The 13,465-nt window shown below is 41.1% G+C and overlaps 1 protein-coding gene across 1 annotated transcript in view; it reads right to left on the reverse strand.

Annotated features, from left to right (window-relative positions):
• The window catches only part of C6 (complement C6), a 76,945-nt gene that overhangs the window by 12,316 nt on the left and 51,164 nt on the right, over nucleotides 1-13,465 (reverse strand). The window contains exons 14-15 of the mRNA XM_038324323.2: nucleotides 9,579-9,711; nucleotides 8,212-8,400 (exon numbers count right to left, since the gene is read on the reverse strand). Coding sequence (XP_038180251.1) covers nucleotides 8,212-8,400; nucleotides 9,579-9,711 — 322 coding nt within the window. The remainder of the gene's footprint in view (nucleotides 1-8,211; nucleotides 8,401-9,578; nucleotides 9,712-13,465) is intronic.

Consider the following 13,465-nt stretch of genomic DNA (forward strand, 5'->3'; position numbering starts at 1 on the left):
GACAGCATGTGACTTTCCTGGAAGTGAGAAAGGCCAGCGTGGCAGAGTGCAGAAATACAAAAGCATGCAACAAGATGTAGCCCCAGAATTGGTATATGATGGGAATTAGGGTGTCTAAAAGAGGTTCATCTCCCTTTATTTCCTAAGCAGTGCAATTTGATGGTTTTTGATTAAGGAAGCATGTGACAATAACAGGTTTAGATTTTGAAAAAGAGATAGGCTTTGACTTTAGTGGAAAAACAGTTTTGGAGAGGTCTAGGTATAGAGAAGAGGGATGTGGTACATAATCCGTGGTATTATTATAGAGATTCAGGTACAAAAGGGTTGCTAATTTAGAAAAAGGGTTTAGATGTAAAAGAAGAAAGGAGTAGATAAATTATGTGTGTGTATGTGGCAAACTAGAATGAAGCCGGTAAACTATGTGTGTGTGTTAAAATACATTCTGCCAATCTTGTGGTAAGCTATGATGGCAGGCAACCTTAATTCTTGGTGTCTACATAAGAGAGGAGGCACTGGGTCTTTTCTGAAAGGGGAAGCATTAGAGGATGGATCGTTTCAGTCAGGGAAGGACTGAACTGGACTGGACCTCTTTCTGCCCCTTTTGAGGTTGTGGTTCCTTAGCACACGTAGACAAAGGGGACTTGGAGGAATTCGGGTATTTCTTCTTAGAGCTCAGCAGAGAAATCTGTGTTAAGGATTCAATTCATTAAGTCCATGAAGGAATCGTTAAGGCTGCAGATATGAGTAGGATTCCCCAGCACAAGAGTGCACCAGGAGGTGGTGAAGCCAATCTTAGTTTAAAGAGATTAATGTTTAATGTTCTTGCATAGGCAGGAACCTGTGAAAGACAAGGCAACAGCTAGAGAGGAAGGAGCTAATGGGGAGAAAGTCAACACAGTTGAAACCCACTGGGAGATCAAAGAAGACAAGAACAAACATAACATCCATGAGATGGAGCATTATGGGTGTTAATTATGAGAATCTTGCAATTTGGTATGTGTGTGTGTGGGGGGGGGTTAATGGCTTAAAAGTCCAATTTTTATACAAGATGAATGTAGTGGTTGATCCTTTTATATATTCTATGTACTATGCTTCTATGATTAACTAAAAAGGAAAGAAGGAAGGAAAGGAGGAAAAAAGTGACCGGAGGTGGGTGGTGGGAGGCAAGGATTTCAATGAAGACAGACAAAGGAAACAACAGTGGTTCTTTGATAAATTTAAAGGAGGTGTAAGTAATTCAGGAGAAAGGGGGCAGTAATTTGGACCAAGATACCAGACATAGCACTGGAGAGAGGAATAAACATTGGAGACATTTGTCTCAGGTGTATAAAATAGTATAACAATGGGTTTGTAAATGAAAGTAGAGGAAATTTTTTAAACAGGCAACATGGATTCAGGAGACTGTATACCATACCGATCTCAACTGGGAAAAGTAAGGAAAGATTCCACAAATAAATATGCTTGAATTAAGATGAAGAATTGAATATCGTCTACATGAAGGAAGGGAACTAAAGTGGGCAATTGATACTTGGGGTATATTCTCTGTAAGGAAAAACCTTTATCTTTGTTTCCAGAGAAGTCTGGAAACCTCCCAGAGGGATGTTTAGAATAGCTGCATCAGACATAAAGCTGACATCCCATCCGTGTTGGACGAGCCAAACTTCCCTGAGCTAGATCTGATTCACCAGCATTCACGGGACTAGAATGCCTTTGTGAACGAGTTAATTGTTACGATCGTAAGCAAACAGCCACAAGCCGATATTCATTCAATAACACAGCAGAGAACAGGGGATCTGGCTCACAGATTCTCACTTAGCTGTTGTGCACAAGCTTTGACAACATGAAGTTTTTGTTAGAGACCCAACTGGATACTGAAAACAACCATGGGGTTTCTTTTGAGCTGCTATTTCCATTTTCTACTATTATCTTCTTTTGGAGCCTTCATTCCATGTGGGGAAATACAGCCAAGAACCTAGACAAACTTGGAGGATCGCAGCTCTAATGTGACATGTAGGGCAGATGTTAGAAGAGATGAGTAAGGTGGGCTGCCGCTGGGCAGACTTACGCAGACACGATTTCGTATACAATTGCTCTTCTGTGCCCTCCTCACACAAGCTACAGGGAGGCCCAGAGCCTCCATTGTTTGCAGTCAGACAGCAACTTTCAAGTGGTGTGGATGGAGCACCACCTTGTCACTGTCAGCTGGAGCGCTCAGTGACCACACACGAGCTTTTCATCGTCTCTGGCCTCTGATTCTTCAGGAGGAAGCTGAAGCAGCCCAGAGGGCCAAACTCGGGAGCAATGGAAGGGAGACACGTCTTAATCTTTGAAATGCTGAGAGCAGGAGGACTTTCTGAGGTGTTGTCTAAAGAGTTGCTCCTCAAAGGAAGGAAGGCAGCAACTCTGGAGGAAAGCAATGGCAATCATCACGTTTCTTCATGGTGAAAGCGCCCTTTCACACGGAAAGAGCCAGGAGTCTGGTTTTGGCCAAATGACAGCCCGATGTGTCTTCACCTCACTTCGATATATTTAAATTTTTTTTTCTTTCTTTGACTATGGTCTTTGTATTATTGTCATGAAAGACAAAGTATATAGAATATTTTATTTCCTTTATCTAGATGTAAGAAATCTCATGTCTCTTTGCTTGCTTATAATTTAAATTTACAAAGAGAGAGTTGGGTGTGCACATATGTATATATGTATGTATGTATGTGTATATGTATGTATGTATATGTATGTGTATGTATGTATACACATCTGTTCTTACGAATAAAACACTACTCAGAGCATTTTAACTTTGGAAACCTGAAATGTCCAAGCATATCTCTTCCTCTGATAGTCATATTACTTATCATTATTATTCTCAGGAGTCTGTGATCCACGATACAACATTTACCTGCAGTCCTCACCAGCTCCCATAGGGTATATTTACTTAAGGTTAGTTAGAAGGTTAACTCTCTCTCCTTCCCTCAACTACTGTGAAAGCTCAGAAGAGAACAAAGGGGCAGGACAGCAAGGAGCGCAGGGAGTTAGGAGAGCTGATGCATAAGCTTGGTCTAATTTTCCCTTTGTGTGTTTCTGCTCTTTCCAAAAGCGAAATTAGCTTAATATCTAATCTCAGATGCATCCTCAAGAATTCTGATTAAAAGTGAGACATTACTCAAAAGTATAAATATCACATGCTTTCTTTTTTTTTTTTTTTTTTTTTTTTTTTTGGTTTTTTCGAGACAGGGTTTCTCTGTAGCTTTTGGAGCCTGTCCTGGAACTAGCTCTTGTAGACCAGGCTGGTCTCGAACTCACAGAGATCCGCCTGCCTCTGCCTCCCGAGTGCTGGGATTAAAGGCGTGCGCCACCACCGCCCGGCTATCACATGCTTTCTATCATAGGAGGAGATGTAAGAGGAAGGGTACAAAAGAGGGTAGTGACCAGATGAAAAACACATAATAATGTATGTTCTCTCATGTTTTGATTTATCCACATCTATGGATATATATTACATATGTGACTTGGAAGTAGAATGAGAAATACACAGGAGGAGGAATGTGAGCAACAAGAGGTAGAGAGGAGAGCCAGCTCGGGGGTACGGTAGTGAAGTGGGAACAAAAATGAGCCAGAAACAACGGTGTACAGAAATGAAACGATCATAATGAAAGCCATTATTTTGGATATAAACTGAAAATGTCAGTTTAAGGAGAGCTTAAAAACTTAAGGCTGAGGACATGCTCAGTTGGTAAAGCGCCTGCCACATAAGCACGAGGACCTAAGTTTGGATCCCAGCACCCACATAAAGGTTAGACCTGGCAGGCTCTTCCGTATTCACTGAGGAAATGGAGACAGGAGGATTCTGGCCTCCATGTGTGTAAGCACGTATGTGCAGATGCACCCTCTCTCATATATGAATATACAAATATACTCCACAACACACATACATACACTCTCCAAAAAGTAAGCAGACATTTGAAAATTCAGTTATCCTTGTTATTCTATGAATGGATTCAACTTGTAAGCTGCCAAAATAGAGGGAAAAAAAGGACTTGTTAATGTGGTAATGTTTTTAAATAGTTGAATAAAAGTGATTTTCAAACCCATTTTTTAAAATTAGATGTCGATGATACCATTAAAAAAGCTGCGGAAATGTGAAAATTCACTAGTGTTCTCTAGTTAGCTGTTTCAAAGATATTTCTTATCTATTTTTTTCTTCAAAACAATTGTTCTCAGCTCCAGAGATCCAGTATTCACCAGGGGAGGTTTCTTAAACTTCATATTGACCAAAAAAGCTTTAAAAATTGGTATATAAAATGTGTTTATATTCATGGTGTTCCATGTGACACTTTGGTACATGCACAAATTAGTGTTTTAGTCAGGGTTAACAAGTTGATTTCTTCTATTTCCTTGGGGTAAAAGTATTCAAGATCCTCTCTACCTGGGAGCATTTTAAACAAACACCAGACACTGTTTTATTTCCGGTTCAGCGACATCAGCATCAGGAAGACAGGGCTTGGGCAGATTTTAAAAGGATGTCACCCAGTACTGAAAGACATTGTTTAGAGAAGCTTATGTAAGGAGATACGGATGATGGACGAAAAGCCACTGGGAAACTTCAGATATAGGTAACTTACACAATGCCTAATTATAAGTTTCCTACTTTTTATTATTCTCGATTCGAACCAAAACTTTTAGCTAGTTATCAGTTCTGATCCTGTTAGAGAAGAGATCTTGCAGTCCTTGGACTTTCTGTGTATTTTTTCTATTGGAAAGGGAACCTGAACTCGCTTTCTAAGACATAAAGACAGTCACTCGACTCATACCCCATCGCCCAGACCCTGTAAACTACAAGTCCCACTTCACTTCAAACCCTTCTATCCCCTGCGACCTCAGAGGAACTCTGAAACACAGGCTGTGGCTGCACAGAGAGGACCAAGAGGTGAGTGGTCACCTACACAGCAGGGCACCCCACTCCCTAGGCCCTCGGTACTGGGTAAAAACCCCAGGCCTCTCCCCCACCTGCCTCAGCTTCTCTGGCCAGCCAGCAGGCAAGCTTCTTGCAGGTAGGCTGCTCCAACACCTGACTCCATCAATTGGACCCTGTTAGTTACAAGTCCCACTCTGCTTCCTAACTCTCCTATCCCCCACGACCTCAGAGGAACTCTGAAGCACAGGCTGTGACTGCACAGAGAGGACCAAGAGAGCAGATCAAGAGAGCCGGCCAAGAGAGAGACCTCAGTGGCTCCTTGAGACACAGACAGCGACAGTACAGAGCCGACCAAGAATAGCTCCCAAAGGCACAGAGAGCAAATGCAAAGATTGGACCAAGAGGCAAAGACACTGCCAGCACCAACTGGAGGAAGAGATGGGTAGGTACCAATGCAAGAATTCATTCAATAACCTAAAAAGCAAAATGGTAACACCAGAACCCAATTGTTATACAACAGGAAGACTTGAACATCCTAACCCAGAAGAAGCAAAAGAAATCGGTTTTCAATGTAACATTAAGAGGATGATGGAGACCTTTAAAGAGGAAATGAAAAATTCCTTTAAAGAAATGGAGGAAAAGACAAACAAAAAATTGGAAGAAACCAATAAATCTCTTAAAGAAACCCAAGAAAACCAAGAAAAAAATCAATCAAACAGGCGAAGGAGACAGTTCAAACAGTTCAAGACTTGAAAACTGAAATAGAGGCAATAAAGAAAGTACAAACAGAGGGAATTCTGGAACTGGAAAATCTGGGTAAAACTACAGATGCAAGCATAACCAACTGAATACAAGAGATGGAAGAGAGAATCCCAGGTGCTGAAGATACTATAGTTAAATGAGAAAATGTTAAATCCAACAAATACTTAACACTAAACATCCAGTTAATCTGGGACACCATGAAAGGACCAAACCTAATAATAATAGATATAGAAGGAGAAGAAGTCCAGCTCAAAGGCACAGAAAACATATTCATAGAAGAAAACTTTCTCAACCTAAAGAAGGATATCCCTGTGAGGGTACAAGAAGCTTACAGAACAGCAAATAGACTAGACAAACAAACAAACAAAAAACCCAAAAATCAAAAAACTAACAACAACAACAAAAAAACCAGTTCCCTTGCCATATAATAGCCAAAATGCAAACCATACAGAATAAAGAAAGAATATTAAGAGCTGCAAAGGAAAAAGGCCAAGCAACATATAAAGGCAGATCTATGAGAATTATACCCAACTCTTTGTTTCATTGATTCTTTGCATTGCTTTTCTTGTTTCTATTTTATTGATTTCAGCCCTCAATTTGATTATTTTCTGTCATTTACTCCTCTGGGTGAGTCTACTTCTTTTTGTTCTAAAGCTTTCAGGTGTGCTGTTAAGTTGCTAGTGTGAGATTTCTCCACTTTCTTTATGTAGGCACTTAGTGCTATTAGCTTTCCTCTTAGCACTCCTTTCATAAGTGTCCCATAAGTTTGAGTACGTTCTGCCTTCATTTTTGTTGATTTCTAGGAAGTCTTTAATTTCTTTATTTCTTCCTTGACCCAGAGGTGATTCACTGAACACTTTTCAATTTTCATTAGTTTGTAAGTTTTCTGCAATTAGTCTCATTGAATTCTAACTTTAAACCATGGTGATCCAACAAGATACAGGGAGTTATTCCAATTTTTTTTTAACAGTTAAGGTTTGCTTTGTTACCGAGTATATGTTCAATTTTAGAGAAGGTTCCATGAGGCGCTGAGAAGAAGGTATATTCTTTTGTGTTTGGATGAAATGTTCTATAGATGTCTATTAAGTTCATTTGAGTCATGACATCTATTAGTTCTCTTATTTCTCTGTTTAGTTTCTGTCTGATTGACCTGTCCATTGGGGAGAGTGTGGTGTTGAAGTCTCCTACTATTAGTGTGTGGGGTTTGATTTGTGTAATTAAGCTTTAGTAATGTTTCTTTTACATGTGTGGGTGATCTTGTATTTGGGGCATAGATGTTCAGGATTGAGACTTCTTCTTGATGGATTTTCCCTATGATGAATATGAAGTGTCTTTCTCCATCTCTTCTGATTGATTTTAGTTTGAAGTCTATTTTGTTAATTATTAGGATAGCTACATCAGCTTGTTTCTTAGGTCCATTTGATTGGAAAACCTTTTCCCAACCCTTTACTCTGAGGTAATATCTGTCTTTGAGGTGGAGGTGTGTTTCGTTTTTTGTATAAAGCAGAAAGATGGATCCTGTTTTCATATCCATTCTCTTAGCCTGTGTCTTTTTATAAGTGAATTGAATGCATTGATATTGAGAGATATTAATGATTGTTAATTCTTGTTATTTTTATAGTAGAGTGTGTATGTTTCCCTTTGGGGGGGGTTGCTGGTGGGAGTTTATCTGTTGCCTGTGTTTTTGTGGATGCAGTTAGTTTTTGTGGGTTTGAGTTTTCCTTCTAGTACTTTCTGTAGGGCTGGGTTTTTGGATAGGTATTGATTAAATCTAATTTTGTCATAGAATATCTTGTTTTCTCCACCAATGGTGATTGAAAATAGTACAGTAGTCTTGGTTTGCATCTGTGGTCTTTTAGTGTCTGCAGCACATCTGCCCAGGACCTTCTGGCTTTCATGGTTTCCATTGAGGTGTTGGGCATAACTCTCATAGATCTGCCTTTATATGTTACTTGGCCTTTTTCCTTTGTAGCTTTTAATATTCTTTCTTTTTTCTGTATGGTTTGCATTTTGGCTATTATATGGCAATGGAACTGTTTTTTTGTTTTTTGTTTTTTGGGTGGGTGACAGCTGTATGGCTAGGGAAGACTGAAGGGCCACTGTTAGTGGCACCAGGATTTATCCCTACTGCTTGTACTGGCTTCCTGGAACCCATTCTCTTTGGAGGAATACCTTGCTCAGCCAAGATATAGTAGGGAGGGCCTTGGTCCTTCCTCAAAACAATGTGCCTTACCCTCTCTGAGGAGTGGATGGGGGGTAGGGTAGGGGAAGGTGGAGGAAATGGAAGGAGGGGGATTGGGAACTGGGATTGGAATGTAAAATGAAAAAAGATAGTTTTTTTCTGTTTTTCAAAAAAAATTTCTTAAAAAAGACATTCACTCAGGTAGTAACGAGTTACCTTGTCATTGACATAGGGAAAATACACATTCCCTTTCACTGTACGATCCACTTCAGAAGCAGCAATGTTGCAGATTCTGAATTACCCATCCTGTGAAGCCAAACCTTCTGAGAAGCCCAAATCCCGAGTCTCTGCTCACCATTTTCACAGGTCAATGACTCAGAAATGGGAGGTGTCCAGGAGTCTCCCTCGCATCGGTATCTTGATGGCCCAACAACAACAAAGCCTTTGGGACATGCCAGCTCAATGGATTCACCAATCTCATACACTCTTTGAAGTGGGGAGATTGTCAGGGCATCCTGAACCACTGGCTTGAGGCACTGGCTCCCTGCAGAAAGAGCAATATCACAGATGTGCTCAGTGGAGCAGAAGAGTCACCAAGTGTAGGCAGACGAAAGGTGACCAAAGAGGTAACGCTAGCGAGCTTTACTGTGTTCATCTGTGGAACCTCCTTCTAATCAGTGAAATTTGGGCCCCCAAATTCCCAGAAACACCACTAAAAACCCCTTTGTTCTACAGCTGAGCTCTATTTGCCGAGTAATTAGCCCCAGGCACATCCGACTTGTGTTACAGTTTTTGAATAATTTTCTTTCAAGAAATTTTTAATATGCTCTTATACCTCTTGAGTTTTTCTTTCTCTCTAAAGATTTATTTCTTTTTTACTTTATGTAGATGTGTGTGTGTGTGTGTGAGTGTGTGTGTGTGTGTGTGTGTGTGTGTACACCACATGTGTGCCTGATGCCATGCCTATGAAGTCAGAAGAGGGCACCAGATATCCTGGAACTGTATATACAGATAGATGGTTGTGAGCTGCCGTGGGGTTCTTGGAATCCAATGGGAATCCTCTGCATGAGTAGCAAGTTCTCTTTTCTTCCCGACCACCCCTCCATTTTCTTTTTGTATTTTTTCTTAAGGTGAATTACAACACTGTTGAGTGACAGGAGCAGGACATTTTAATTGACATTGATCTCAACTCTAGGTAAGTGGTCCCATTAGCTGTTTGAGGTCCCTTCTTGAGTCTTATTTGAATCTCAGTCTCTACCTATCTACAGCATGGGTGGCCGCAGGAAACACCTTATTTAGTCTTTCCCAGTAAAGGATGTGATTGTACCCTACCCTAAGAATAGTGATTCGGAGATAATGGCAACTCATACAAGATCCCAGATCTGAGTATTATCTCTTTGGAATTTATGCATTTGTTTCAGTTTTTACATGACCCAAGGCAGATTCCTGTGGCTAGATAAGTTTTCTGGTTCCATGCATTTCTTTTGTAGAGGTGTACTTCATAGCACTATTTGCATGAGGCTGATATACAAGGGCAGGAGAGCCGAAGTCTGGTATTTTGAAAAAGCACTTTAGCAAGAGAGCTCCATTTACTGCTTCACTAAGTCTTCTCACCACAGTAACTGAAGAACAGTAAAATGAACTGGACTGATTTTGCTCTATTTGTATCGGACCCTGTCACTCTGCATGGGAGTCGTGCAAATGCTTGCCCCCCTCTCTCACGTTGGCATTCGACATCTCCTTGCCTCCAGGTTCTGTCTGGCAAGCATCTGAAGTATTGGTATCCAACAGCATTGAAGCCAGTAAGACATGAAATTTCAACCTCCTCCCCAACGGAGTACAGTTTCTTTTCATTCTAGATTTAAAAGAGAAAGCAGAAATTATGAATGAGATCAGGTGTCCATCTCTGAATATCTTAGGGCCTTCCTGGATTCTGTCCATTTCATACTCTTGGGATTTACTCATTCACACTGCCTTCCTAAGAGTCTACTTCTAAACACATCCAAAGCATCGTTCTTTTCGTTCCTCCTCTTCATCAACATCTTTTTTCACAGATAACTTTCAGCTGTTCATTCTCTGAGTTTTTTTTTTTTCTCATGAAAAACCTGCTCCTTTGGGGGCGTGATGGTATGTGCATTTAATCCCAGCACTTGAGAGGCAGAGGTAGTATATCTCTATGAGTTTACATCCAGCCAGGACTCCACAGTGGGGCTGGTGTGCAGGCCTTAGAGGCAATATCCCAGTTGCGCTCTCTGCCTGAGCTCTCTGTGTTTCCTGGGTCTGTGCAGATGTGAGCAAGCCTCCTCATGCTCCTGCCACCATGGACAACACCAAAAATAAACATGAAAAACCTTGCTTTGGGGGGCTCAGTCAGGAAAGTGCTTGTGTGTCAGTCTGGGGACCTGAGTTTGGATCGTCAACGCCCATGTGAAACCCAGATGCAGTGACCCATATCTATCACTCTAGCATCAGTGGTGGGTAGAGGCAGGAGAGGGTCTCTGGAGCTTGTTGGCCACCAAGCCTAGCCAACTGATGAGCTTCTGATTGAGTGGGAGATCTTCTCTCAAAAATAACAAAGTGGAAAAGCAGCAGAGGAGGGCACTTAAAATTGACCTCTCTCCTCTATGCACACTCATATACACGAATGCACAAACATGCACTCAGACATACAAAACACGCACACACATACCCACACATTCAACCAAACAGAACTGTATATGTGATGCCTTCTGTTATGGTTTAAATATGTTCCTGAAGGTATGGATGTTTGAACACTTGGTCCTTGGGTGGCGGTGCTGTTACAGGAGGTTTTGAAACCTGAAAGAAGTGGAGTCCAGTGGAAGGCAGTGTGTTCCCAGGGTTCAGCCTTATTGACTATACCAAGTTCACACTTTCTATCTGAGTTCTGTGTGCTTCCCAGTCCGTGGAGAGGTGAGCAAGCTTCCTCATGCTCTTTTCGTCATGGACAGAAGCCTCCAACTGGTTTCTACGGCAAACTAGCATGGCTGCTGGGATTAAAGGTGTGTGTCACCACTGCCTGGTCTGTAAGACTGACCAGGGCAGCTGTGTTACTCTCTGATCTTCAGGCAAGCTTTATTTATTAAAATACAAATGAAATATCACTATACCCTGGCTGTTTCCTATCTAGTCACAACTTTCCTCTCTGAAACCGTGAGCAAAAACACATCCTTCTTCCCCAAGCAACTTCTGTCGTGTAAACTTTTAAAGATTTAAACATTTTCATGTTTCTCCATACACATATTTTCCTGCATGTGTGTCACAGCAATGAGAAAAGTGACAAATACCTGGTGTTGCTAGAATAGAAAATGCTTCTGCTGCTTTTGCTCTCGGTGCTATGCTATACACAGCATGATCAATGTACAACTAAAAGCATGTGCTGCGTTATTAAGATGAATGGACTGGAAATCACTTAATAACTGTTCATTTCCTAGCAACTGATCAGTCATTAAATATTTGCCCAGATAATGGATAAAGTGTTGCCTTATGTGGGTTCCCTAAAACTTTCAAGATAAAAACGGGTCTTGCACTTCTTAATTTGAATTGTTAGCTTAAACTAACCTGTGCTATAATCCTCACCTCATGCCATATTTTTTATTCATGCATTTCTCCCGAAATAAGTTATTGCTTTGAACTTGTCTCCATTTCTCTAATGAAGCAATGACTTATAAAAATATGTTGTAATTATTGAACTTATTTCCCAAACCCAACTGTTTGCAAAACAACTGGTTTTTTTTTGTTTGGTTGCTTGATTTTGTTTTTTTTGGAAACAGGGTCTCACTAAGTAGCCCTGACCAGCCTGTAACTCATTATGTAGACCAAGCAGGCTTCGAACTTATATAGACCCACTTGCCTTTGCCTCCTGAGTGGTGAGATTAAAGATGTACGTCACCGCACCAGGTTTAAAAAACTCTTTTTCTAATAAATATATTGTTCCAGTCCATGGGACTTAGTCACAGCAGCAGGGAATAGAGTAAAAGACATAATCTAATTTTATAAGAGGATCCATAAGCATAATGAATTCCTCTTTAAAGCCTCAATGAAAATTTTAAAATTAAATAACAATAATTTAACAGCTTTTGCATGCAGCTGGCATAAACATGTTAAACATTATTTCGGCAGCTGGGTTTGACAATATATAATTTTGACATCTATGTTCTAAAGCAGGAACTGGAAAATGTTCTGTAAAGGGTGTGTATCAGTCAGCTGTGGGTCAAAGGTCATAGCTATTCATGTTTTCTAGTACTGCCTGGAAGCAGTCCAATGCAATATCTAAGTAAATGAATATGGCTGTGTTGCCAAATTTCATTTTTTTAAAGGTAACAAACTAGGCTGAGCCTCTAGGCTGCCGTTTACTGACACCTGTCCTAAAGGATTGGTCTTCGTCTCACTGTTCCAGTCTAGAGCATTAACATGATATGGGAGTTTGTGGATATTGGTGTTTTGGTACCTGTGATGGTTTGAAAGAAAATGTCCCCCCCACCATAGTTTCACAGGAAGTGACCCTACCAGGAGGTGTGGCTTTGTTGAAATTAGTGTGGCTTTGTTGGAGGAAGTGTGTCACTAGGATGGTGGGTTTTGAGGCCTCAGAAGCTCAAGCTAGGCCTAATGGCTCACAGCTCACAGTTGACTTACTTCCTGCTGCCTACCAATCGGGATGTAGAACTCTCAGCAGCTTCTCCAGCGCCATGTCTGTTTGCCTCCATGCTGCCATGCTTCCTGCCATGACAATCATGGACTAAACCTCTGGCACTGCAAGCCAGCCCACCATTAAATGTTTTCCTTTATACGAGTTGCCATGCCCATCGCGTCTCTGCACAGCAATAGAAATCCTAAATAAGACAGGGCTTTACTTGAGAGCTAGTGAACCAGAAACCGTGGGAGTGGAAGTGGCTGTGTTTTATGCCCTCCTCTGTATTGATGAGACACGGACCTCTGCCCTGGAATAAAGCCGGACTGCAATTTACCTCCTTCCACAGTTCCTCCTCTTAAGGCCACTAGGCACAGCACATTAGAACACACAATGCGGGCCGTGGACCCTTGATATCTATGAGAGTGTTTTTAGAGATCTGAATGTTACTGAATTTTGATAATAAGTATACTATTGGCAAAAGATTAATTTAAAAGTTTGATTCAGTTTAAAAATGTAAAATGGATGAGAGTGTGTCTTTTGTGACCAATCTGAATATTTTACACACACACACACACACACACACACTCACACACACACACACACACGTTGAAACATTCATATCTAAAGTCACAGACTTGTGTGATAGTGAGTGCTCAGCTCTTTAAAAAAAGCATGGAAACATTGTGGTTTGATGAAAAACATGAAAATTAAAAAGCTATTGGGCAGGGCAGTGGTGGCACACATCTTTAGTCCCAGCACTCGGGAGACAGAGGCGGTTGGATCTACATGAATTTGAGGCTAACCCGGTCTGCAGAGTGAGTTTCAGAACAGCCAGGACTACACGGAGAAACCCTGACTTGGAAACAGCCTCCCTGTCTTGGAATCTGCCTCCCCCCCCCCCCCCCCCCCCCCCGTGTGTGTGTATTTAGACTTTTACTGACTGTTCAAGGGTTCCACA

Source organism: Arvicola amphibius, chromosome 3 (assembly GCF_903992535.2).
Source record: "Arvicola amphibius chromosome 3, mArvAmp1.2, whole genome shotgun sequence".
NCBI lineage: Eukaryota > Metazoa > Chordata > Mammalia > Rodentia > Cricetidae > Arvicola > Arvicola amphibius.